Source organism: Chelonoidis abingdonii, chromosome 11 (assembly GCF_003597395.2).
Source record: "Chelonoidis abingdonii isolate Lonesome George chromosome 11, CheloAbing_2.0, whole genome shotgun sequence".
Taxonomy (NCBI): domain Eukaryota; kingdom Metazoa; phylum Chordata; order Testudines; family Testudinidae; genus Chelonoidis; species Chelonoidis abingdonii.
Genome location: NC_133779.1, coordinates 53,847,099 through 53,873,719, shown reverse-complemented (window position 1 = coordinate 53,873,719; position 26,621 = coordinate 53,847,099). Strand labels below are relative to the sequence as shown.

The following is a 26,621-nucleotide window of genomic DNA, read 5'->3' as shown; positions in this document are numbered from 1 at the left end:
CATTCATGGATGATCTGATTTGGTGTCTTTTCATCCTTTTCCGTAGCGACGGGCGCAGTTGGTGGCCAGATGTACAGTAGCAAGGGGCCATTGCTGGCGAAGTGAATGGCATATTCATTGGGGACATGCAGTGAGATGAACGACAGGATGGTATTGGCTGATCTGGTGAGGTCCTTGAGGTGTCCGCTGGTGTGAATGTGGCAGAGTTGGCATCACGAGGTTTGTTGCATGATTGGTTCCTGCGCTAGAGTTACTATGTGAAAGTGGCAGTTACTGGTGAGAATAATGTTTCAAGGTTGCAGGTTGCCTGTGGGCGAGGATTGGCCTGCCACCCAAGGCCTGTGAAAGTGTGGGATCATTGTCCAGGATGGGTTGTAGATCCCTGATGATGCGTTGGAGGGGTTTTAGCTGGGGGCTGTATGTGATGGCCAGTGGAGTCCTGTTGTTTTCTTTCTTGGGTTTGTCTTGCAGTAGGAAGCTTCTGGGTACACATCTGGCTCCGTTGATCTGTTTCTGGGATTTCAGCCCACGTGTTCACACAGGGCTTATGCCCTGGGCTGGCCCTTCAGGCCGTTTCAGGTGCTAACTGTAGAGAGGGGGGTTGGGAGTGGAGGGAGACATTGTTAATTACTGCTAATTACAATGGGAGCCTCTGAGCCTGAACATGGGGCACAGGAGAGGGATAATAATAGCATCCCCGAAGAGCAGTACAAGTCATTTCTCTTCTAACCCAGTTCCCCTACTGGTGCCCAGTGCGTTTCCCTGTCAGGATCTCTCTTCCCTGCCCCCTGCACTGGCTACATGACCCAGCCGCCGACTCTGCCCCCCAGCTTGGGGCTGGCCCTCAGTGGGAACTGCAGTCCTCGCATTCACTCTCACCCCAATGGCCTGTGCTGAACAGGGACCGCCAGCTGGCGCTGGCTAGTCTTCCCTACAGCAAATACCTCTCTCCCTGCCTGCGCCCAGTGGGGCTGCTAGTGTGGTGAGTGAGATGGCGGCTTGGCCCTCAGAGCTCGGCTGGGGACTCTCAGGTCTCTCCCGCAGCCACCTGTGTGTTGCGGAGGAGCTGGTGAAACCAGAGTCAGCCCCAGGAGTCCAGAAAAGTCTCTGGGCCAGGAGCTTTCAGAAGCAGGAAACGAAGTGAGTCCAGGCTCTAGATCTGAAGCTGTTTGCTGCTGCCAGAGTCCAAGGCTCATCTAACCAGCTCCCTGTCCCACACCTGTAGAGTGGGTCCGGGACGGAGCCCCAGGCCCAGATCCCTCAGGCTACAGGGAGGGTCGTGTACCAAGCTGAGCATGTTGGCTCAGGCCCCTGCTCCAGCCCACGCAGCGTAGCTCCATTTTCTCTCTCTTTGCTTTTGGGTTCCCAGCTAGAGTCCTTCAAACCAGCATCCCCAGTGTGTGACCTGGGGGTCTGATCCTGTGGGGCACACAGAGCCCTGCAGGGTCGGGCCCTCTGTTCAGGCGTCTTTGAGATCTAGCGTTTCCAAAGTCCGGGGTCGTGGCCAAGTCTGGTTCTTGTCACACATCAGCCCTGCAGTCGCTATGCCAGAGGGAGGCCAACAGCCCTGGGTGCTCAGCTGCGGACCTCAGCAGGAGCTGGCAGCCACAGTTCCCGGGAGGAAGACTGGAGTAAGACTTGGGAGCCCTGGGTTTAATCCCCAGTTTGGCCACAGACTCCCTGCACTGCGTGGTCTCTCTGGGCCTCAGTTTCCCATCAGTAAAATGGGGATGGTTCCTTCCTTCCTAGGTGTGTTGTGAGGGAGGCAGAAAGACAGACTGAGTCCCTGGGGTGAGATTGAGGACAGGGTGTTTACGGGATTCGTAATCTCTAGGGTATCTGGGGAAGCTGTTTGCAGCAGCACTGAGGGGTCAGCCCGTGTGAGGCCTGGGGCCTCGCTGCCTATGGATACACCGCCATGGAAAGGCACTGTGTGCTCCAGTGGGCTTCTCTGCAGTGCAGCTGCCCTCATGTGCCCCCCGGTAGCTGCTTTAGCAGTTTGGCCAGGATAACAGGAGAAACAGACTATCCCAGGGACGAGCTCAGGCTTAACCGCAGGGACCAGGTGAGCTGTGGGGCCCATCTCCCCACAACTCTGCCCAAGAGACTGTGACGTGCACCAGAGAGCCTTGACTGGGTGGCCACACAGCCCGGCCAGCCTGGCTGGTGTCTGATTTCAACGGGCCCCAACATCCCAAACCAGGGGAAACTTGCGGACTGAGTTGGTTCAACCCCCAAATTCCGGGGCTGCCCCCATGGCATAAGCTGCTGGGGCCTGCACTGCTGTAGCCACAAGCAGCACAGTGAGTTCCCCCTATGGCACACCTACTGCTGCGTCCTGTCCAGCAAGACAAGCCCCAGCAGTGACGCAGTGGCGGGGATACATGCTGGCTAAGGCCTGGTAAGGGGGGCGAATGAAAACAGCTTGAGGTTTAGAGGAGAGGGCTTGATAGCATCCACCCCAAGCCGGGGTGGTCTCAGCCCTGTCCTCAATGAGGAATTGGGGAGAAAAGGCCCTCAATGGAAAGGTGCTGGGCTGTAGTGGGTGGATCGTGGCCTGCAGAGCCAGGATGCCTGTGTTCCTAGCTCTGCTGCTATCTTGAGTCTCCTCCCTTCCTGCCAGTCAGTCCCCTGCCCGTGCCAGGCAGCCCAGCGGCAGGCGGGAGGTGGCTCAGTCAGCCAGCGATGGCCAGGAAAAGCCTCTGCTAAAGGGTGGAGTCTCACAGTTATGACTAGAGCCGTTACAGCCCCTGCGTGAGGGCCTGCACATCGTATCTGGCACCGAGCAGCACTGGGCTGACACATTCCTCTGAGTGCTCCAGCAAAGCCCTTCATGACACAAAGTGCCCTTTCCTTGCCAGGGTTCTGCACTTACATGTGGGGAGCGGAGAGCCAGGGTGCCCTGATCACACCACCGTGCCTGCTGCTGACACAGCCCTCAGGCCGAGGGCAGGGGGAGTGCCGCTTCCAACCCCTTCTGGGCCGACTGGCAGGGATTACAGAGCTCCTAGCAAAGATGGTCTTTAATACCCAAAGGAAGGCACTGCGTAGCTTCCCCACCCTGTGCCCTTCTGCAGTACCTCCCGCCTGCAGGACCCTGAGCAGCTTTGACGCAATAACAAACTGAACCCCCGGGGAAGGGGCTCAGTGTTAGTAGCACTAATTTACAGATGGGGAAACTGAGGCACAAAGCAGGGCCAGAGCCAGAAATAGAATCTACATCCGCTGATGGTTCCTCCCACGTTCCAACCACTAGACCAGTGGTTCTCAACTAAGGGTCTGGGCTGCGAGCAGGTTTTGGGTGTGGGGGGCGCCAATCAGGGCCTGCATTAGACTCAGGGTAGAAAGCTGAAGCCCCACCACATGGGGCTGAAGCCCAGGGTTCTGAGCCCCACCACTCTGGGCTGAAGCTGAAGCCTGAGCAATATAGCTTCGTGGGGGCCCCTGTGGCATGGGACCCCAGGCAATTGCCCTGCTTGCTACCCCTTAATGCCGGCCCTGGTTTTTAAATGCGGAAGACCAGTTACTGTGGCACAGGAAGGTGGACTGTGGAGTTTTTATGGCATGGGGGGCGGGGGAGCTCAGAAAGAAAAAGGTTGAGAACCCCTGCAATAGACACCCTGACACCCCCTTTCCTTACAGCTTTGGCAATGAGGTATTGTAGTAGGCACTTCTGTGCAGGGAGGGGTGGGGGAACCCCCCTTGTACGTGGGATGAGGAGGAGGATGATGCAGCCTGTCTCTGCCCCTGCTATACGAGCAGAGTGCCGGAGCTGAGCTGCTAGGCTTTCCCTTGCATGCGATTTCTGCCAAACACCCGTGCTGTGTTTGGCTGATGTTCAGGCCGACTCCCTTTGTCGTACCCGGCCTGCTGCTGAGCTCCTGTGTTTCCTGGAGTCTGGATTATATCAATGACAAACCTGACCTGACTGACAGTCCAAAACCAGAGCACGAGAGCCAGAGCGCATGTGCGAGAGAGCGGAAGTGAGCAAGAGAGTGAGACTGAGTGTGAGTCTGTGTGCGAGAGAGAGAGGGTGTGTGTGAGAGAGCGAGTGAGCAAGAGAGTGAGACTGAGTGTGAGTCCGTGTGCGAGAGAGTGAGAGTGTGAGAGAGCGAAAGTGAGCATGAGTCCATGTGTGAGAGAGTGAGAGTGCATGTGCGAGAGAGCCAGAGTGAGTGAGACTGCACATGTGAGACAGTGAGAGTGAGCAAGAGAGCGAGACTGAGTGAGAGTCCGTGTGCGAGAGAGTGTGTGTGCATGTGTGAGAGAGCCAGAGTGAGCGAGTGTGCATGTGCAAGAGAGCGAGAGGTCTGACAGCAAAGACAGAAATGCATAAGGCTCGTTTGGGTGGACTGGAGGGGTCACTGTCTGGGCAGTGCATAGGGGTTATGAAGTAATGATTTCATACACAAGCGCACACACGTGTGTGCACACAGATATACACACATACCTGTGTGATGACATGCGCGCACACACACACACCTGTGCACACTCCCATCCATATATGCACATGTACCTCCATGTACACACCCACCCACACAAACATACCTGCATGCACACACCCAAATACCTTAGTGCATGCACACCTACCTGTATGTACACATGTGCACACACCCATACACACACACACACCTGCAATGCACATACACCCCCTCCACATACACATGTACCTGTGTTCACACAGACCTGCGTGCATGCAGACACACACCTGTGCACGCATACAGACACATACCTGTGTGCATGCATATACACCCACACCTGCATACAAACACACACTGTTGATAATTTGTAGTCAGTTGCTTGCCCACCCTTTGGCTTGTTACTAAATATGTTCAAGAGACCTGATAATAATGTGACTCAGGTTTATTACTATGAGCCAATAGTAATATATCACTGGCAAAAAGTTCACTCCGATCGCAGCCTCTGGGAAGCCGTCTCGGGCAGTGTCGTTACATTCCGTGTACCCAGAAGGTGGCGCCCCAAGTTACACGCTAATGCCATCGTGTTATGTCCTATCTCTTTACCAGTAGCAGACAGCAGTGGATTAAGATTTACTGGGGCCCTGGGCCCAAAGAACATTTGCCCCCCGGTGCCCCATTAAAAACGCGAATGTATCAGAATGTATTAACACAAAGATGCCATGCAATGTTTACACACTGCGTTAATAATGAAGCAAATCAGACTCTAGTTCATTATGTCTAAATTAACTGCTCAATTTTTCCACATAGAAAATGAATCTGGCTAGATATTATCCAGACCAGAACACAATGGGGTTCCCTGCTAATCTGGACAGCACTAATGTTACAAGAATCAGTTGTTCACCCCACAAGTGTTTCTTTCATCTCCAGGGCTGCCCAGAGAAGGGGGGCAAGTGGGGCAATTTGTCCCAGGCCCTGGGCGCTGCAGGGGCCTCCACGAGAGTTTTTCGAGGTCGCTGGAGCGGGGTTCTTCTCTTGCTCCAGGGGCTCTGGAAAACTCTTGAGGGGCCGGGGCCCCCGGAGCTTCTTCCGCTCCGAGTCTTCAGTGGCACTTCTGCAGCAGGTCCTGGAGTGGAAGGACCCCCCGCTGCTGAATTACCGCTGAAGGGGGGGCCCCCTGCCACTGAAGACCACAGGCCCCCTGAATCCTCTGGGAGGCCCTGTTCATCTCTCACATTTTCTTAAACTTGACCATTACACGGGGGGAGCCTCTCGCCAGTGGGGGCAACTCTTGCTGGCTGCTCTGATGCTTTTTCCTAAAAGACTTAATTAACTTTAGGGAAAATAAATAAATATGGACATATACGTGTCTAAATCATGGGTATTTATTTATGTAGGGTTTTGCAGTAATCAAAACAATATACAGTTGTCTCTATTCTTTACTGGACCCAACCAGAATAGTAACACAAATTAGTTGCTTTGCACATTCTTGTCTTTTTTGATGTTGTTTCTCTTGCGTTTTTGGTTGTTTTTCTTCTACAGACTTGCCAAGTCTGCTGCTGTGAGAGGTGCTACTTGTATGTTAATACCTATTTTCATGACCTCCCAGGTAGCTAGTAAGTCTGCTGTGAAAAAGTGACAATAACAAACGCACAAATATCACTTTTCACAGCAGACTTATTCAGCCCCCGCAAGTCTGGGTACAAAGGAATCTCTGGATGGGGAGGTTGGTAGGGAGGCAGTGGGAGCCAGAGGCAATGGTGGGATGGATAGGGGGCCAGGGGATGCAGCGGGGGCTGGTGGGGATGGAGAGGGGGTGTGTGGAGGTGGCAGCAGGGGCTAGGGGAGATTGGAAGGGGAGCCTGAGGCTGGCCCCCACTGCCACATGGCCAGGGGTGGGAGCTTGAAAGCCTGAAGCCCCATGGCCAGATCCCAGGCCCCAGCCCAAGCCCTGTGGCTGGGGCAAGTGGCTGAAGTCTGGGGTCGGAGGAGGCAACGGGGACCAGGAGTGATGTGGGGGCTTGGTGAACTCAGGGCCAGAGCCTGGGGCCCTAGGGCTGGGGGACAAAGCCTTCCACCACCTGGCCAAAGCCTGGGACCGGAGTAGGCAACAGAGGCTGGGGCACTGGCGGGGGAGAGGGGGAAGATGAGCCCAGGGCCAGATCCCGCGGCCAGATCCCGAAGCCCCACAGCCGGATCCCGGGGTCCGAGCCCAAAGCCCTGCGGCTGGAGTCTGGGGCCCCTAAATTGGCAGGGGACCCTGGGGATGGGCCCCCTGAGGCCGTGTGTTAATCAGCCACTGGTAATACGGCCTATGTGCGTTTGAAACTCGATTTAACCAGTTGGCTTCCTACCTTGTTTTTATGGCACCGTGGAGTCCTCTGATCTTTGCCCTGAGCTCCTGCACTCCAGGTTCCCAAGGGACCCCTAGATCTGTCATGTCTTGGCCTCTTCTTTTGGGACCTTGCAGTGCATGCCTGTTGCTGTGGTAACTCGTCCATCCTGAGCTTGACAGCTTCCCTGTGGACTTACGCCAGCACTTACTTCAGTGATTGCAAGAGGTTAAGGGACACGTAGCACAAGTGAGCAGGGGTATATAAAACGCAGAGGCCAATTTAAGCGATACAACTTGTATTATATCACAGTTACGTGCTTAATACACACTGATAGCCCGTATGGATTATACACTATTGCTAATGTGGGATATACGGATAGATATCTGCCAGCCCAGTGTATATTAGTCAACAACACGTACCGGTGTGTGCACACTCACTCACGCCCACACATGCACCCCCACTCACATGTGCACACACACACGCAGTGTGTCAGGATCCTGCCTGGGGAAGATGCAAGGACACCCAGTAACATTTTCAAAGGTGCTTGCGTCCCTTAGCTGGTCTATTGACTTTCCCTGGGACTGTCAATGAGACTCAGGCCCTTCTGCAAGGGTGACCACGCTGGGCGAAGGTGCTTTGCAGACCCACCTCTGCAGAGGTTCCTTTGTGCAAGGTCCCAAAGCTAGTTGTGGCCCAGGGTCTAAAGGAAGATCCAGCAGATTTCTTTACCATTTCCCAGCAATGTGCTGTAATGTGGCCTCTGAGTCTGACGACACCCTGACAGCTCCCTGCAGCAGCAGGTGACACACACTCTGTGCTGAATGCGCCACTGAGGGCCCCCCACCCCTGTCACTGACGGGAAGCAGCTGTTCCTGGCTTATTGCTGCAAAGCAGACGGGTTCCCTCCTGGTGACTTGAGGTAACCAGCCCAAGAGGGCTGGCTGCATGGGAGGAGCAGAGGAGCGCCTCCCTCCTACAGAACAGCAATCGCAGGCCAGCCCAGTGCCTGTGTCTCCTGCATGGCCTTGGGAGCTGCCTGTCCCCACTTGCTCATGTGGCTGATCCTGCTCCAGCGTAGGGCCTGCCTCCCCTCTCACAGAGCTGCTCCCCTGCCCAGTGCTGCCCAGCCAGGCTCCCGCCCGCTTGCTGGCTCTGGCCCCGCTTCTTCATGGGCTGCTGCTGCCACCTCATGTAGGTTGACAAGTGACCAGAGGTGCCCAGGTGCTCGTGGTGGTGGCACCATCCCAGGTGGCTCCCTGGGGGCTGGCACTAAGTGTTTGTTCCCTGCTGCATTACCTGGGAATTCAGGGACACTTCCAGGCAGCACCATGTAACTGAAGTGCAGCCTGTGGTGTAACCTGCTGGCACTGCTGCCCGTTCACTCTCTGCTGCTCCTCTTTGCAATGATACCTCCCTCCCCCACCACAATCCCTCCCTAGCATCCCCAGGGTCCCAAGGCGGCTGGCCAAGCAGCATCACAGGGTCCCTGCCCTGGCACATGGGTGGGAACAAAAGTTCACCTGCCTGAATGTTGGCAGACACCAAACAGAAAGGGCCCCTGGCCCTGGGGAGCCAGTTCTGGTTACATTTCAGAGCCATCAGATAAAGCTCTGAGCATCCTCAAACAGTGACAGGAAGTGCTGAAATCCTTCGTACGCAGCATTGTCCCTAATACAGACCCTGCTCCGGGGCTAACCTTCCATTGGCTTTAGTAGGGCCAGGACGCCCCCCTGGCCTGTTCTGGCCAGTGCCCCACCAGGAAAGGCTGCAGAAGTGGGGTGAGCGATGCAGCTAGGGCTGGGACCTGAAACCAGAAGTGTGACTTTCCTCAGAGTACAATCTGGATAACTGAACAGCAATGTCCTCTCAATTCTCCAACGGCGAGTGCCTTTTATACTGCTCCGCTGTGAGAGCAGTCACTCCTGGCCTTGCTCACACACAGCCTCTAGCATGTACGTTACCCCCAGCAGAGTTACATGAGTGCCTCTAGCCAGCCACTCCTGATTTCTATTGCAGAGTGACACTAGCAATTTCCCAGTCCCAAACGTATCCCCAGAAATGTGCATCTTACGCTGTTCAGCTCTTTCCTTCTGGATGATACAAGTTCCTAGAAAGTCCATCATTTCATCAATAGAAAATGATATGCACGTGCTCTGTTATCTCAAATGAAGTTTCCCGAACACTTCGATCCAAGCACACACTGGTTTAGATAAATCAATAAAACAAGTTTAGTAACTGCAGAAAGATGGATTTTATGTGATTACAAGTAATGAGCCATAAAAGTCAGAATTGGTTACAAAGAAATAAAAGGTAAACCACAAACTAATACCTGACGTAACAAGCTAAGGGAATTCAAAGCAAAGATTTCTTTCACCATGTGCTCTCAGCAGTCTGGCTGGATTCCTCCCCAGCCAGGACCCCTCCCCCATTTCAACAATGCTCTCTTTGTCTTTCAAATTTTGTTGATGCCATGAGTAGAGGTGACGGGAGAGATCACTTGGGGTGTCTGTTCCTCATTTTTATATCTTTTCTTCCTCTTTTCTGGGACTCCTTTCAGCTGCTAATCTGCTCTTCAGATGGGGTTCAAATGAAAGCCAGTCTATCTACCCAGTATCCCCACGCCCCGCCAGCTGTTTGATTGCCAAGATGTAAATTTCTTACTTGCATCCTTCTTCCTGCCAAAGAATGGCTGCTTATTCAGGTGATGGTCCATCTGATTTTGTTGACAACTGGCTGAGGAATCTGATTGCCTTTTATCTCTGAGGCTATGTCTACACTACAGACCTTACAGTGGCACAGTGTAATCCTACGGCTGTGCCACTGTCAGGTCTTCCGTGTAACCGCTCTAGCGCCTCCTCCCCACAGAACACTCATTGGGATGAAACAGCAACCGCAGGCCAGCCCAGCATTGACCGGCATTAGTTATGTTGGCAGGAGAGCCGTCATAGTGCTGTCCACACTGACACTTTTGTCAGTGAAACTTATGTTGGTCAGGGGGATGTTTTTCCCAAACCCCTGGCTGACAAAAGCTTTGTTGACAAAAGTGCTAGTGTAGACAAAGCCTCAGTAAGTAGTTTGGGCTGCTTCCCCAGATTTGAAATATGCCTTAGCAACATCATACAGGAGAATCTTATAACTTTACATACAATGTTGCCACACATATGTTACCAGGACAATAATGATCAGTGAAATATGAGTTTTCTAAGGACATGTCACAAGGCATAGTTTGTAAACAATTTATCATAGTTTTGTAAAAAGGATTACAGACTGTCATAAGGAGCAACTGTACTTCCAGGCCTCAGCCTCATCCTGCTGAAAGTTGTGGTGTGTGGAGGCCATGAGCCAACGGCGGGAGTGGGACAGCCATGCCATTTGATACATTGAAAACAAGCATCTCCTCTGCCGGCGGGTCACGGGATGACCTGGGGCTGCTGGGGATACCAGCGCACTCCTAATGGGGCAGGCAGAGAAACCCGTCCACATGTGTCTAGTGTACAGAGCTGTGATGAGCAAGGACAGGCTTGGATTAAAATGAGTACTTGGGGCACCTGTGCAGGGCCCCCAGCTCAGGGCCTGCAACCACTGAACCCTACCCCCCTAAACCAACTGAATGGTGCTGTGACTTCATGTGCCAAGTTGCAACGCCACTTGCTCAAATGTGGCCCGGCCGCCCCCTGGCCTGGCAGAGGGGCAGCTGAGCCAAACCCGAGCGGTGTGAGTGTGGAGCGGGTGATGGGAGTGAGCAGAGCTGGGCAGGGGTCAGGATTTGGGGGAGCCAGCTTAGCCCTGATGGTAGCAGAGCGCTGAGCCTAGGGGGCACCAATGAGTGGTCAGAATGGTCCCAGGGTTGGTGCAGGAGGGATTGGGGTGGGCTATGGGAGAGTGGCGAGTGGTGGGAGGTGGTGGAGGGCGGGGTTGAGGGTGATTGGAGAATGTTGGGGGTTGTGGGATTCATTGTGGGGGTTGTGGGTGTAATGGGGATATTGAAGCAGTGGGGTGAGTTGGGGGCAGTGGGGTGAATCGGAGGGGGTTGAGATATGGGGGATGTGGGGGTGGTGTCCAGTGGGGCTGAGGTGCTGAGGGCTGTGGGGAGTGGGCTGTATGTCAGGGCTGTTGATGTGTGTGGAAACTGTCAGGATAAGTGGGGGCTGGTGCAGTGTTGTTGAGGGTGTACATGGGATGGGAGGGACATTTGGGGGCCCATTTATGGTAGGAGGGGCACTTAAGCGGCAGTTTGGGGCTGGGATTGGGAGGGACATTGGGATCTGTGTGAGGAGGGGTTCATGGGGGTGGGATGGAAGGGGCATTTGTGGGGCTGTTTGGGTTGGAGTACATATGGGGGGTGCTTTAAGGAAAGTAGAGGTCCAATTTCCATAGTCCACAAGGCCCTCAAATTCCTTCATCTGGGCCTGAGCAGTGGGAGATTCAAGAGCAGGTGGCTGGGACTGAGTGAGGCGCTGGGGAGCAGGGGGCTAGTGGCCACGGGCAGCGCTGGACATGATCACACCATGGCCCTGTGGGGGGAGGAAACCAATCAGGCCTTTGTGTAAAGCAGGGAGCATCCTAGGCCCCGGCCCTGCAGGGAGCACCCCAGGGTGCACAGAGCTTTCTGTGGGGTCAGGGCTGAGGCACGCAGCTGTGCTGTCCCTCGGTTCCCCTGCAGCTCCATTCTGGTGACACAGTGCTTCAGGTAGCCCCTCACCCCCCACCAGGCACACCGGGAGGTGGGACTGCCCGCCTCAGGAAACAGAGACGCATGAGTCAAATCCCTAGCCCCAATCTTCCTCTCCATTCTGACTCTCCCCCTTCCTAGCCCCACATTATTCCCCTCTGCAGAGTGTCCCACGTGCCCAGGCGCCGAAGCAAACTTCTCCATCACGGCCCCTGGTTTCCCCATCATCTGGAAGCTCATTGCTTCACCTCCTCTACCTTTCCGTGTTGGTTGTGCAGAGTTAGACTGAGAACGCTGCAGCAGGGCCAAGTACGCTGCTGGATGGGTGTGCACAGTGCCCAGTACAACTGGGTCCGATCCTGTCTGGGGCTTCCAGGCACCGCCGAAATGCAGCTAATAAATAACCTTTTTGGTGTCTCGGGCAGCGCAGCTCCCAAAGCATGTGAGAGCTGGGGCAGCGCGTGCTTGGTTGAGGAGATCCAACCGTGGAGCAAAGAGGAGATCGGGCTAATCTAGAGTTTGAGCATCTCTAGGGAACGTTGTAAAACCTTCCTCTTAGAGAAAGCCTTTCCACCACAGCCGGAAAATCACTTGCACCCTGACACCTCAGCTACCTGTCACCCTAAAACCCAGCCCCTGCATCGAAGCGCACAGCCCCCCAGAGTAACTAACCAAAGCCTCCCTTAAGCAGCACATGCATCCTTCCAGCAGAGCCAGAGACTTCGCTACAACTAGTGATGGGATATGGATGGTGCCCGGATACCATGGTGATGGGCAGCAGGACAAACCCTAGGAGAGAGAGCTAGATAAGATACAGGGGCGTGTGCTGATGGGGATAGATTAGACAGGGGGATGCAGGGGGTAGGTGGCTAGGGAATAGATTAGATGAGGGGGAGGGAGTAGCTGGCTAGGGGATAGATTAGATAGGGGTGTGGAAGGGGTAACTGGCTCAGGGATAGATTAGATAGGGGGATTGTGGGGGTAGCTGGCTAGGGGATAGATTAGATGGGGATGGAGAGGGTATCTGGCTAGGGAACAGATTAGATAGGGGGTGGAGGGGATATCTGGTTAGGGGATAGATTAGATAGGAGGATGGAGGGGATAGCTGGTTACGGGATAGATTAGATAGGGAGTGGAAGGGGTAGCTGGCTAGGGGATAGATTAGATGGTGATGTTGGGGGTAGCTGGCTAGGGGATAGATTAGATAGGGGGCTGGAAGGGGTATCTGGCTAGGGGATAGATTAGATGGGGATGGAGAGGGTATCTGGCTAGGGAACAGATTAGATAGGGGGTGGAGGGGATAGCTGGCTAGGGAATAGATTACATAGGGGGGTGGAAGAGGTAGCTGGCTAGGGGATAGATTAGATAGGGGGATGGAGGGGATAGCTGGCTCGGGGATAGATTAGATGCGGGTGGAAGGGGTAGCTGGCTCGGGGATAGATTAGATGCGGGTGGAAGGGGTAGCTGGCTCGGGGATAGATTAGATAGGGGAATGGAGGAGATAGCTGGTTAGGGATCAGATTAGACAGGGGGATGGAGGGGCGTAGCTGGCTGGGATAGATTAGATAGAGGGATGGCGTGGGCTAGCTGCTAGGAAACAGATTAGATAGGGGTATGGAAGGGGTAGCTGTCTGGGGATAGATTAGATAGGGGGATGTTGGGGGTAGCTGGGCTTGAACAGATTAGATAGAGGCGTGGAGGGGTAAGCTGGGGGGGTTTAAAAAGGGAAAAAGAAAATAGATTTACAGAATGGGGAAAAATTTTTGTTTTTTTTTGGGGGGGGTTTAAGGCTTTTGGCTTAGGGGGGGACAAAATAGATTTAAGAAAAATGGGGGGTGGAGGGGTATCTGGCTAGGGAACAGATTAGATAGGGGGAATTGGGGGTAGCTGCCTAGGGAACAGATTAAGATAGGGGGGTGGAGGAGTAAGCTGCTAGGGATAGATTAATGGGATGGAAGGGGGTAGCTGGTTACGGGATAGATTAGATAGGGAGTGGAAGGGGTAGCTGGCTAGGGGATAGATTAGATGGTGATGTTGGGGGTAGCTGGCTAGGGGATAGATTAGATAGGGGGCTGGAAGGGGTATCTGGCTAGGGGATAGATTAGATGGGGATGGAGAGGGTATCTGGCTAGGGAACAGATTAGATAGGGGGTGGAGGGGATAGCTGGCTAGGGAATAGATTACATAGGGGGGTGGAAGAGGTAGCTGGCTAGGGGATAGATTAGATAGGGGGATGGAGGGGATAGCTGGCTCGGGGATAGATTAGATGCGGGTGGAAGGGGTAGCTGGCTCGGGGATAGATTAGATGCGGGTGGAAGGGGTAGCTGGCTCGGGGATAGATTAGATAGGGGGATGGAGGGGGTAGCTGGATAGGGAACAGATTAGACAGGGGGATGGAGGGGGTAGCTGGCTCGGGGATAGATTAGATAGGGGGATGGAAGGGGTAGCTCGCTAGGGAACAGATTAGATGGGGATGGAAGGGGTATCTGGCTAGGGAACAGATTAGATGGGGATGGAAGGGGTAGCTGGCTCGGGGATAGATTAGACAGGGGGATGGAAGGGGTAGACAGAATGTTTGTACCGTGCTTTGAGCCCCGCCAGAGACAGGCAAAGGGAGACCTGTGTGAGTTAAACGCTGCTTTATGAGTAGTGCCGAGCAGACACTGGTGAACCGGTGCAGGAGCTAATTAACCATCAGTACTAGCTGCCTTCATCGCAGTGTAACGTCTCCGCACCTGGGGCCCCAGCCCCCATTGATTTGTGCATGTTCCTCGCTAGGGCCCTGCTCTTGCTGTGGGGAAGAGATGGGGGGACCCTGGATTTCCTGCAGGGCTCGTGCTGGGGAAAGCCACTGCAGTCCTGTACCAGCTGCTGGGACGCACAGCCCTGGCAGTGGCGCTGCGTGCTCGCCTCCCCGGGGAAGGGCAGAGGATTGGAGGGTTTAGACACTGTTTGTCAGCGAGGCCTGTTACCGCTCAGTGCCTCAAGTGTGATTGCACAGACAACACCCCAGCCGCCACTGCTGCTTGTGGTTTCATGACTCTCTAGCCGATTGGCCAAAGCGCTTGAGACAAATTTCTGCCACGGACGTGGTTTCCATTTCTGGCTTTGAGCTGCGAGAGGACTCTCCTGGGTGGTTTCGGGGGACTGGAGGGGAGTAGGGGGGCCAAGGGTGAGGAGCTACTCATCTCAGTATCAAAGCCCTTCGCGAGACCAAGGCGGCAGGACCCTTCCTTTCCGTGCAGTTGGTTTCACAGTGGCAGGGCCAGGGTGCCTGTATCTGTGTCGGGCATCTCACACAACACTTGTCTGAACAGCCGGGTGCTGCTGTGCCCTGGGCCGGGCATATTAGGCCCTTCCCCCACAACGCCCCCTCCCCAGAGCTGGGCTCCGGCTGGAAGGACAAGCATGCTGGAGAGTGGACGGGCCCGGAGTGACCAGACTCCAGCCCCATTAGGGCTTCCAAGACTTGAAACGAACCTGTGATCCAAGGGGCAGGCAGTGCAGGAAGGTACAGCGTGGCCCCCCTTCCCTGACGCTGCCAGAGCCATTGGGATTTGGGGGGTTGTGTCCAGATACGAGGTGCTCCTGGAACACAGTGATGGAGGCTAGGGAGTCTCTCTGCCCTGGCCATAGGGTGCCTCCCGTACCCCAGTAAGCTCTGACCTCCCCCACTCCCTCTCTTTTCTGACTCTATTTCTCTGGGAAGGCCAGGCTGATTTCACCAGGGAGCCCCACATGGCCAACATTGTGTGCTGAGTCCCTGCCCACCCCAACATGCAAAAATAGCAGCCAACTGCCCCCAGGATCTCATCAGTGCACTGGGAGTCAGGATGCCTGGGTTCTGGTCTGCTCTCTGCTGGCTGGCGAATGACCCTGGGGATGTCACTTCCCCCTCTGAGCCTCAGCACAAGCATAATGAGTGTGACTTGCCTAGTGGGAGGTTTCGCTGATATGTTTGCTAGGCACATGCAAAGGGCTGATAGTGAATTCAGCTCTTAGATCTCTGAGCAACTGCTATAGGTGAGGGAATCCGTTTCCTGATTCCCAGTCACTCTTTAACCACTAGGCCATGCTGCATCCTGTAGTGCATAAAGTAGTGCTCTGAAGTGCGTGTGCATCTGAACATACCGATGCGTCTCACATCCACCACGGACACGTTTCAAGCTGTTCGCATCGTGTTTTGAATTCTATTTTAGTTCTGCAGCAAACCCTCTGAATTCCACTAATCAAAGAGTTAATCTACAGAATGCTTTTCCCCCTTGCCCTTCCATCCGCCAAAATAAACCCCGATATTTACCCAGAAATATTAGTAATAGCTTTTTGCACTGATTTTCAGCTGTTTTTGTTGTGGTGGTAATAAACACTGAGAAATTCCTGTGAAAAATTAAACAAAATAAAAACTGAAAAAGAAAGGGCCCTAACTAGGTCTCATGAGCCCTTCCTCTGCGGTTTATTTGTAGAGTATCTTCTCCGAAGGCTCCCAGAGGTCTTAAGGCCTGAAGGGCCAATGCATTCAAAGTGGTTGTTATTGCCCTGAGCTCGGCCAGCTTCCAGCACGCTGTGTTCTCCACTGTGCCCTGGCCTCATGTCCCTTCTATGAAAGGAAACGGGACAAAATTCCAAGCTCCTTGTGTCATTAATGGGAAGATCTGAAGTTCCCAGACCTTCCAGCTTCCTTGTGTCAGGTGCAAATCACATCCAGAGCACAGGAGATCCAGTGTCCTGGGCAGAGGGTGAGACAACTGGAGATTTCATATCACTAGAGGGTTTGTCGCTAGGCGGGCAGAGGGTAATAATATCATTGCTGTTAGGAACAGAGGGATGGAAACAGTGCATCAAAGCACCTGTCCATTCAACCCATGATTCTGCCTCCAGCAGAGGACAGAACCTGATCTTTGAGGAAAGAAAAAGCCCGCTTCCTTCCTGACCAGTGAGGCACAGTGCCCTGAAGCATGAGATCTGATTGTCCTTATTTTAGCTAATATAACTAGAATGTCCCTGCTGGCTAAAACTTCATCCCATCTCTATTCAAACCCAGTGAAACTCTTTGACTCTGCTAGGAGGATACTGTGCAAGTAAATATGTATTTTTAGAGGACGTGTGGGGCCAGATTTGGAGACTGTTGCCCTTCCCAGGGTCACTTTAAAACAACTCCAAACTTGTTAGTCTGGAGTCAAGCTCTTTAGCCATGTCTAGTAACAAAGCCAGAGCCGCCAGGTTTCTCCCAACAACACAACAGACCCACAAAGAGCTTTGAGTCACTCTATGGTTGGTTAAACCATGAACATCTGAGGTGCAATCCTGGCTCCACTGAAGTTTAATGGCCAAACTCTCACTGACTTCAATGGGGCCAGGACTTCAGCCCTGGTATTGGTAGGGCCTAATGTGATCCGGAAGGGGTGCCAGGTCTGTCACTGGCCAATGGGGAATTTCATTAGTTAGCAACAAACTTGAGCCTCTCCTTTGGCCGCAGGGATATGATTTAGTCTGCGCCAGATGTTTAGTCTAATGGGTGTGAATCCACAGAGGCCCATTAGATCGTCCAGTCCTTCCCCAAGGGGCCAATGTGGGATGGTTCCCCATGGGCCACGTTGTCCAGCCTGGTTTAAGTGAGGGGCTCAGGGCACTCTGGTAATGAGAACCAGGAGTGACGGGTGTGGGGTTGCAAAGATGTGCACAGGGGTATACTGTGCTGCATCAGCAAAGGCACTGCATCATAACCAGAGCTATCTGTCTGTGTCTATCAATCTATCCCCATCCACCTCTTTCTCTCTCTCTCTCTCTCTCCTGACTGAGGTGGGAGCATGAGGAAATTCGACCCTGAGTGAAGGGTGTATCAGCCCGGGGAGAAGAGCATCTCCAGGGAAGTGGTGGAAGTCCCATCACTTGGGACATTCAAAACTGGGCTAGTCAAATGAGGAGCGGGCTCCAGTGGCCAGAATGGGAGGCAGAAGCAGCTAGCTGCTGGGAGAGGCCTTTCCCACCTCGAGGGTCTGCATTTCTGGTGGGGCTGGGGTAGAGAAAAATCCTGCTTGGATGTGACGCCTCAGTCCCTGACCCACCAGGAAGCCTCAGCAGAGGTCCCAGGTTTCCTGCCTTGAAAGCATGCTGCCTTCTCATCTTGATGTGGGCGGTGCGAGAGCCTAGTCCTACACCGATGCTCCAGCCTGCAAATCCTGGAGTTAGGCGGCTGCTCTACTCTCCAGCAAAGGCCAGGATTGCGGTGACTCGTTCTATGCCCTGGAATGCCCGTTCCTGCTGGGCTTGGTGGGACGATGGCGGTGCAACACCTCGCACAGCAGCAGGAAGCTGCATTCCCTCTCCCCCTCACCAGAACGCTAATGACACCTCTCCTTCCTGCAGAGGCGCTGGCTGAACCTGAGTTGTGCTACGTTCTGGACGCCGTCTTGTTCACCTATGGCATCATCCTCACAGTGCTCTACTGCCGCCTGAAGGTGAGTCTCCAGGGGCCTGACCATTCTCGCCACTCTTTAGGTGACCCCCGATGGGGAGCAGAGGGTTACTGTGCCTGCCCTTCCACTCCAGAAACACCATGAGATTGGGAGGCTCCATCTCGTCAGTGGTTTGTAATTGTTCAGGGGACAAGTGCCTCTGCTGGGCGAAGCTTGGGGAGCCTCAGCAGAGTGGTGCTGCAGGGGGAGCGGCAGATCCAGACCGAGGTGCACTGGCAGAGCTGTGGGGAAAGCTGCCCCAGCCCATCTCGCACCAGCCAGCACTGTTGGGCTCTTGTTTTTTTGAGCAGCAAATTTACCTTTTGGAAAAAATGAAATCGTAGTAAAAAGAGATGAGAAAGGCCAGCTCTCAGCACCGCTCTGCTCCCCTTGGCCTCTCTGCTGTGGTTATTGCAGAGGAGCTCCCAGCTGGCACAGCTGACTCCTATGCCTCTCTCCCGTCAGCTACTGCCACAGGGGGCGGAGAAGAGGTGGGAGGGGCAGACATGGGGGGTGAGTGGTGTATGAGACACTCCAGCAATACTCAGCTGGCACAGGGGAGAATCACCCCTCCCTTCCAGAAAGAAGGGTGGCCCAATAGTTCAGGCTCTTGGTGGGAGACCAGGAGACAATTCCAGGCTCTGCCATAAGTGTATCTACGCCGGGGCCAGGAGTGCAGGTCGACAGATGCGGAAATGGCCATGTAGCCAGGGGTAGCACGGCACCAGCTCGGGCCTGTGCCTGCCTAAGTACAAACCCACCGGGAGCCGCCGGGTACGTACTAGGGTGGCGAGCCCTAGCTTCTGGGGCTACACTAGCTGGGGTGGAGCTAGTGTGTGTCTGGCGGTCTGAGCTGGGACACACGCTCCCTGCTGCAGTGTGGACATACCCAGTGTGCCCTGAGGCAAGTCTCAGAACCCCTGTACGCTCGGGGGGATAACTCTGCTCTGCCTTCCAGAGCTGTGTGAGGGAAAATACCGCCAGGCTTGGGAGACACTCTGCTACAGCAGTGACAGGGACCGTACTGGTCCCAGTGCAGAAGGATATAATAGCATGTGGTCCAGACTTAGCTGCTACAGTTTAGTGCGGACCCAGGGCTGCTCTATAATGCTGGATATTAGAAGTCCCTCCCACCCCCTCCCCTCAGCTGAGAATCTGCCCCCCAAAATGTTTCAGGGGCTATTTGTTCTTTAATTCATGCTTTTCATTTCCTTTTTCAGCTCCGGGTTCGAAAAGCATCAAAAGCCGTCCCCAGCGCAGCCTATAGCGTACGTCCTTTCTGTTTCCTGTCGGTTACTCCTTTGCCAGGGCCTTGTGGGCATAGCTGTTACTTTCATCGGTGTCTCATTGACCCTCGGTCCAACAGAGCCCAGATCTGTGGTGCCACTTTGGTTGTGCTGCACAGCACAGCTCTCCTCTGCGGGTCCACTGGGAGGAGTGAGGCCAAGGGCTTTGCTGGGGGTGTGTGTATTTTGTATGGGCACATCGAGGATGAGTTTGTTCTGTGCTGATGTTTGGGGCCTTACGCTGCAGTGCAGAGAGGCTGTGTGGGGCAGCGGGAAGCACTCCAGGGACCCAGATCTTAGTCCCAGCTCTGCCACTAATTCACAGTTTGCAGGGGGCAGGGATAGCTCAGTGGTTTGAGCATTAGCCTGCTAAACCCAAGGTTATGAGCTCAATTCTTGAGGGGGCCATTTAGGGATCTGGGGCAAAAGTTTGTCTGGGGATTGGTCCTGCTTTGAGCAGGGGGTTAGACTGGATGACCTTCTGAGGTCCCCTCCAACCCTGATATTCTGTGTAGGCAAGTCAGTTTCCCTGTCTCTCTGAGTGTGAATAATGGCACTGACCCACCTTTGCAAAGTCCTCTGAGGTCTGTGCCTGACCTACCAGTGCCATGCCCCAGGGGAGAGTCCTGGCTCTGTTCAAGTCTGCTGAGGTTTAGCTTGTTCCCTTCATGCCCATTCTTGTTTTTTCACTTGTTGTCCCATTTGGCTTCTGCACTCTGTAGCCCCTCCCTCATTTGAGTGGGGTGGGGCTATTTGTCCTCAGTGGGTTTATGCCTTCCCCCTCCGGGGCACCTTTCGCCAGCATTAAAAGCACACACACATATAAAAAGACAAGAGCAAAGCTGGAGGGGGCAAAGCCCTGGAGGAGTTGCTGTAGAGTGTCCCATGCTGGCTGGTGCATGGGCCAGGTAGGATATTTCTCTCCTCCTCTCACCTGAGCAAGGTGAAACAGAGCCTGGAGTGGAAACCCTTGAGCATTTTGCAAACCCTCGTTTCCATCCCCTTGGGCTGGTGAACGTGGCTCATGGTGCCCGGTGCCCACCTGCCTAGGCATTCCCCATTCTCAGACTGGAAGTGGTTTGTAAACCTTCAGCTAATGTGGTCGTGTCCCTGGTTTGAACCAGCCACCCTGATGTGTCTGAAGGCAGGTTGTGCTCAGGGTGTCTCCCTCTCTTTGGAAGCCGGGAAGTTTCCTGAGAAATCCGGCCAGAGATTTGGGACTCCTATCCCCCCGGAGAAGAATCTAAGCTTTTGGAGAAGCCACCAAGTGGTTCCAAACATCCTGAGGCTTGGGTGCCCCTGGCTGCAAAATGAGCCCCAGCCTGATTGGGGAAGCTGCTGATGCTGGCTGTTTGAGCTAAGAAGATAGCGCAGGCACTGGAATAGAGCACGCACAGCAGTAGCCACCCTATTAGCTGTGTGAGAATAAACCACCTAGTACCATGCGCACCCCATACCAAAGGAAATGGAGAGGCCTCCTGGAATGGGCAGTGTGGAGGGTTTATAGCAAACATTTCATGCAAGACAAAGCTGATTTCCTTTTGCATGCAAGTATGAATTTCCTGGGTCAAGAGAATGCAGCAGAGGATGGATTTCAGTGCAGTGTTTGACACATCCTCTGTCAAAATCTTCCTTGAAAAGGCCAGGTAAACTGGCATGGAGGTGGCACTGTCACGTGGACTGAAAACTGGCTAAAGGGGTTAAAACAGGCACATGATTAAAAGCAATGGGCTGGGGGAGGAGGCAGGGATCAGTGCTATTTAATACCGTAATGGTCCAGAGGAAGAGGGCAAAGGGCACAGGACTGCGATGCATATTGATACTAAGTGGGGAGCAACTGTGAGGCCACAGGAGGCAGAAGAAAAATAGTGCAGACCTCCTGGGCTGGGAGAGAATCACCCAACGCTCAGATAGCGTGAGTGAGAGAACGCAGGGGAGCTGCCCTGCTGTGGGGTGCCCGCCAGGGGGGTGCAGACGGGAGCTTGCAATGCTGGCATGATTTTGAGCTGTGAGGCAGGAGGCACAGCTGGGAGGCGATATGTTCTTTCATGACCAGTGGCGAGAGCAACCCCTCAATATACGATATGGCATTGTACGCACCTCGGTGTCATGGAGATCCTGGCAAAGAGGCTCGTTCGAAGAGGAGTGGGGCCTGGAAGCATTAATGGCTGAGTGCGGCTGAGCGAACTCCATCTGTCCAGTGTGGCTAGTGAGGGGCAGGGGAACAAACGACAGGTGAAAAAAACCAAGACAGGAGGAGAATTCTGTGGGGGGTGGGGGTGGAAAGGAGTAGAAGGGGAAGGAATGGGATGAAAGAAAAAAACTGCAGGCCCAGGATAGTTCAGAATTTCCACTTCTGCATCTGGCCCAAACCACAAAGTGCAGAGGCAGCTGCAGAGAAAGAAAGAAAATGAACTTATTTTTTTCAAGCTTCCAAGAGTTCCAGTTTTGGGCTGAGTGTCGGAGCTGGGTGATGGTGCGGACAGTCCCCATCTCCCCCCTCCCAGTCTGTGTCACAACACAGTGTGGGGGGAGGACGAGGCTGTTTCTGTTATTTTGCTTCTTGTTCCTTCTCACTTAGCTCTCTTTCTCTTTCTCTTTTTGCAACAGAAAGAAGAAGGGATCTATACCGTAAGTACCCAAACGTCCCCACCCTGGTTTGCTGCCACGTGCAATCTTTTGCATGGGACTTGGTCCCTTTCACCAGCTCCCAAGTTGCCAAGAAGATGCAAGTGATACGGGGGCTACATGGCAGAGCTGTATTTTGAATTAATTAATAGATGTTATTAAATAATAACACTGGTGTCTGCCTGAAAGTCATCTCCATCTGATGACTGTTTTCAGTCTCTTTCCTATTAGGCAGGTATCCACATCACCAAACCACCGTCGGCACTAATTGGACCCCTCGCTGGAGGTCAGCACAAAGACTGAGCTTCCCAATAGTGCCCCTGTAGGGCAGGGCCATTGCCAGGCGGAGATACTGCTGCTGCTGCCTTGTGGGTGACCAGAGGGCACGAGTCTCGGGGGTGCCAATTTGGTCCCTCTCACCAGCATGAAAACTCTGTGTTTTGGGTATTTTGGGATGGGTCCCACAATGCAAACATCGGTTCAAACTCTGCTGCTTTGCTTATAGCCGGGATCCCTTTTCTAGGTTCTTCTAGGCTATTGAATAAGGAGCAGGAGGTTTTTCTAGGCAGTGTCACAAACTGGCCCCTGCTCTGTGCACCCGGTCCAGACGTGTATTAACATCTCGTGAGAGCTGCAGGGAATGGCCGAGACAGATGTTCTACCTAGAGTGAAGGGCTGTCAGATGAGGCTGAGCTCTGGGCACATAAAGCAGGGAACACTCCTGCACGGCAGGGAGGGGATGGATGACATGGAGCCTGGACAGGCTTTTCCAGCTGTAGTCTGACATGGAGAAAAAACCCACCCTGCTTCTGGAGTCAGATTTGGAGCTCAGCCACCAGCTCCATCTCTCCCAAAGATTTCACTCTCCTAGCCCCAGGCTTAGTTCATTTGAGTCGTTTCATGAGTCCGATTCGGAACCAAAATCCTAATCCCCACCACCACTTCTGTCTCCTCTTCTTCCTTACAGGGGCTCAGCACTCAGAACCAGGAGACCTATGAAACCCTCGGGACCAAGCCCAATTAGGAGCCCAGTGGTATCCCCAGGTGCAGCCTCTGCAGAGGGAGGTTGAAGGGGGAGCAGGTGTCCCAAGAGTGATTTATATGAGTTCCTCCCTAGTCCCAGCAAAGAAACAACTTTGTTGAAACCAGTGGTTCCCAGTTGCCCCCACATGCTGAAGTGTTGAGGGTGGAGGTGTTGCGCCCCTGTTCGTTAACATGGTAGACATCCCCCCCACCAGCTGTACATTGCTCCGAGACTCTGCAGGATCCACTTTTCCTATCTCACCTCTTCTGTGTTTCTGGTGCTGAAGACCTGTAGATGTTCTTTCCCTTGTTCCTGCCACCAGTGTCACACAGTGAGTCTCTGGTGAGACGAAGGTGGGGTTCCATGCATGGTTCCCTCCAGCAGCAAAGCACCTTGTCTACCCTCTACATCCAAGAACTATAATGCAAACATCTAAACCCTCCTGAACATCTCTTGGAAACCCCTGGACCAATGGAGAATCATAGAATTGAAGGACTAGAAGGGACCTCGAGAGGTCATCTAGTCCAGTACCCTGCACTTATGGCAGGACTAAGTATTATCTAGATCATCCCTGACAGGTGTTTGTCTAACCTGCTCTTAAAAATCTCCAATGATGGAGATTCCACAACCTCCCTAGGCAATTTTTTCCAGTGCTTAACCACCCTGACAGGAAATCTTTCCTAATGTCCAACCTAAACCGCCTTTACTGCAATTTAAGCCCATTGCATCCTTGTCCTGTCCTCAAAGGTTAAAGGAGAACAATTCAACCTCCCTCCTTCTTGTAAAAACCTTTTATATATTTGAAAACTGTTATCATGTCCCCTCTCAGTCTTCTCTTCTCCAGACTAAACAAGCCCAATTATTTCAATCTTCCCTCATAGCTTATGTTTCTACACATTTAATCATTTTTGTTGCTCTTCTTTGGACTTTCTCCAATTTGTCCACATCCTTTCTGAAATGTGGTGCCCAGAACTGGACACAATACTCCAGCCGAGGCCTAATCAACACGGAGTAGAGCAGAAGAATTACTTCTCGCTTGCTCCCTTATAATGATAGCGTCTGTCCTGGGGAGCAGGGAATAGTCCCTTCTCTGTGCTTGTAAGTCACTGGCTTTGGTCATGTGTTTTGGTTGCCTTGATGGCTTTGCCTTGGCGCACAGAGGTGGCCCACACCACAGCGTCTGGGCTGCTGCAGACAGAGACTTGATACTACACCAGCTCCCTGCTCCATGTCTGCCACATGGCCAGTATTTCCCTGACCTACCTAGTGCTGCCACCTCCTTAGTGGCTGCTGGTTTACCAGTGATGGAGAAGTGGGTATAACATTTCCCTTAGATGACTTCATTGTGTGGGATAAAGGGAGGCTCAGTTTGGACTCAGAGGAAAGGCATTTGCTAGGTTCTGCTGTCACCCTTTGGCTGGTCTTCCTTTGCACATGGGTAGGCGTAGTAACACAGATTGATAAAGGGAGTGATGAGGCCAAGGATAGCACCTCCCCCTTTCACTGGAGATGTAAAAGCTGAAAAGCCCTTGAAGCCAAGTGTTTGAGATCAGAAACAGAACTGGGCCAGACTGAGACGCTACAATTAGCTTTCACCTTTAGGTTCCCAGTTCAAATCCCATCCAGGCTGGAGGTGCACAGCTCGTTGCCCTCTGATGGTGAATAAATACGCCCTGGGAAATGGGTTGGTAGGTTTCAGTCCAGTTCCCAGTGGACCAGGATGTACATACTTCTCCTGCTCGTATCTGCGCTGCCTCAGGCCCATCACTAGACAGAGGGCCCCCACCTCCAGGGTGGTCATTCAGCAATCCACAGCAGTGATGTACAGCACAATTTTTATAAATTATTGACAAATGTAGCCCCAGATTTTCAGAACTGCCGCCCTGGGTATATTCAGGTGCCTGATTTGCACCTGCATTTACTGTAGTGCCCACACACACATTCCCTGCTCCCTGTGTGATGGGCCATTTTTGTCCATGGAATTCTGAACTTCAGGGCTTTACATTTTAAAACTTCACCTTCCCCTGCCGAGTCCCAAGTTCAAGGTCTGGTATTTTCCCTGAAAGAACTGGTGTCATTACTGATGGATAGGGCCTGGCGGTAGGCACAGGAAAAAGCTGTGGTAGATATAAGTCATCCCATAAACTCCTGCAAAAGAAATACAGGCCCCTGACCTCAGAGCTTCGCAGGTAAGTTGAAGAGGCCCCCTTTTCAAATATTAGGTTTTCAAGTGCTGTCTCATTTTGGGACCCATCTAGCCCTGGCAGATGGGCACACAGCAACCCTGCCAAAAGGTGCAATTGCAGCTGGGCATCAGTTGGAATCTTTTCATAAAAGCAACATACCTGGGTATCGCAACTAGAGTAAACGCAGGGAATTTTTGACTATGCTGTTAGGGCTTAACAGAGCACATGATGGCAGGAGCAAATCATCCATCTCCATTCCTGAGCCATCAGATCAAGGCTTTCATGTTTATAGTTGAATGCTGCTCCCTTCCCATTGCTCATTATCATACGCGGCTCCCTCTGGAGCACCTTTCTCCCCTGGTCCAGCAACAGGCTCCAGAAACACCAGGAGAAGGTGCACATCAGTTTCTACCAATGCTAAAACAAAATGTAGAAGTGTGCAAAACAGTTTATCCTTTTAGGAGCACCTGGGTCTCTTTCTGCCAATGTAACCCTTCAAGACTAGACATGGTTTTTTGTTTTTTTTATTGAGCTGAAGATTTCAAAATTTTATTTTTTAAAAAAGGTTTAAGCAGCGGTGTTATACCACATACCATTGCAATGCCAATTGGATGCTTGCATTTGGAGAAGATGGGATAAAAACCATCCTTGGGATGTTTATGGTAAATACCACTATTGCATTGGGACCAAGTACGACATCTATAGGAATGAATATAGCAGAATGGGTCATTGCCAGAGTTGGTGGGAGAATGGCAATTTCCTCTCAAGACAACTTTTGAGGGTTTGAGATTTGGTTTTTGTCCTGCGTTGGAATGAAAACAAAACCTTGCAAACATTTTTGAAAAACAGAATTGTGTCAAAGTGGCTTTCTTCTGCTCAGAAAGGTCAGGTTTTCAATTCCGCTCACTCGCTCTCTGACCGGATAGTCCACCTGGACCTCAGAAACCTTCCACTCAAACATTTCTTCTGACTCAGGACAACTATGTGAAATGTTTCGGCTTTGACTAAACAGCATATTTGAATGAAAAAAGTTTATTCTAAAATGTTCCAGCCAGCTCTAATCATCTCTGAACAGAGTGCTACAGAAATTAAGATTTTTCCTTAATGTCTTGACTGTATTGTACTATACTGCCTCGTGTATTTTTTTGCTCATTAAAATGCGTATACAGGATACGGTGAGCGTGCGCACCTTTATTTAACTTACTTGCTATGAATGGCCTGTGATTTCTGTCTGTCTGTCTGTCTCAGTAGTCAGCTGACCTCTTAGGCTTTGGGTGGGTTTGTATGTGAGTGATAGGGATTGCGGGGGCACACTTCAGCTTGTTGTTATGTAGGACAGTGCAGTGTGCGTGGGGGTGGGGGTGTTGATTTGAGATAACCATCTCACCTCTGCGTCAATATCCCAGCATGTTAAGGTGCAGCCTTTTGGTGGAGACGTACAGCAAATGTCCTGACCAGTTGTGGTTGGCAGTGTGACTGGCATTTTTTTGCAAGGGTGCCACTGTTAACAAAACTAATTTCCCCCGACTGATACTCACACCTTCTTGTCATCTGTCTGAAATGGGACACCTCGATTTCATTGGCCTCATTGCCACTACAAAAGTGATTTTTCCTCC

General features: G+C 52.7%; 1 protein-coding gene across 1 annotated transcript in view; it reads left to right on the top strand.

Annotated features, from left to right (window-relative positions):
- The window catches only part of FCER1G (Fc epsilon receptor Ig), a 30,182-nt gene extending 4,006 nt beyond the window's left edge, over positions 1 to 26,176 (top strand). The window contains exons 2-5 of the mRNA XM_032765164.2: positions 17,793 to 17,884; positions 19,102 to 19,149; positions 21,778 to 21,798; positions 22,763 to 26,176. Coding sequence (XP_032621055.1) covers positions 17,793 to 17,884; positions 19,102 to 19,149; positions 21,778 to 21,798; positions 22,763 to 22,819 — 218 coding nt within the window. The 3' untranslated portion in view covers positions 22,820 to 26,176. The remainder of the gene's footprint in view (positions 1 to 17,792; positions 17,885 to 19,101; positions 19,150 to 21,777; positions 21,799 to 22,762) is intronic.
- The last annotated feature ends 445 nt before the right edge of the window (positions 26,177 to 26,621 follow it).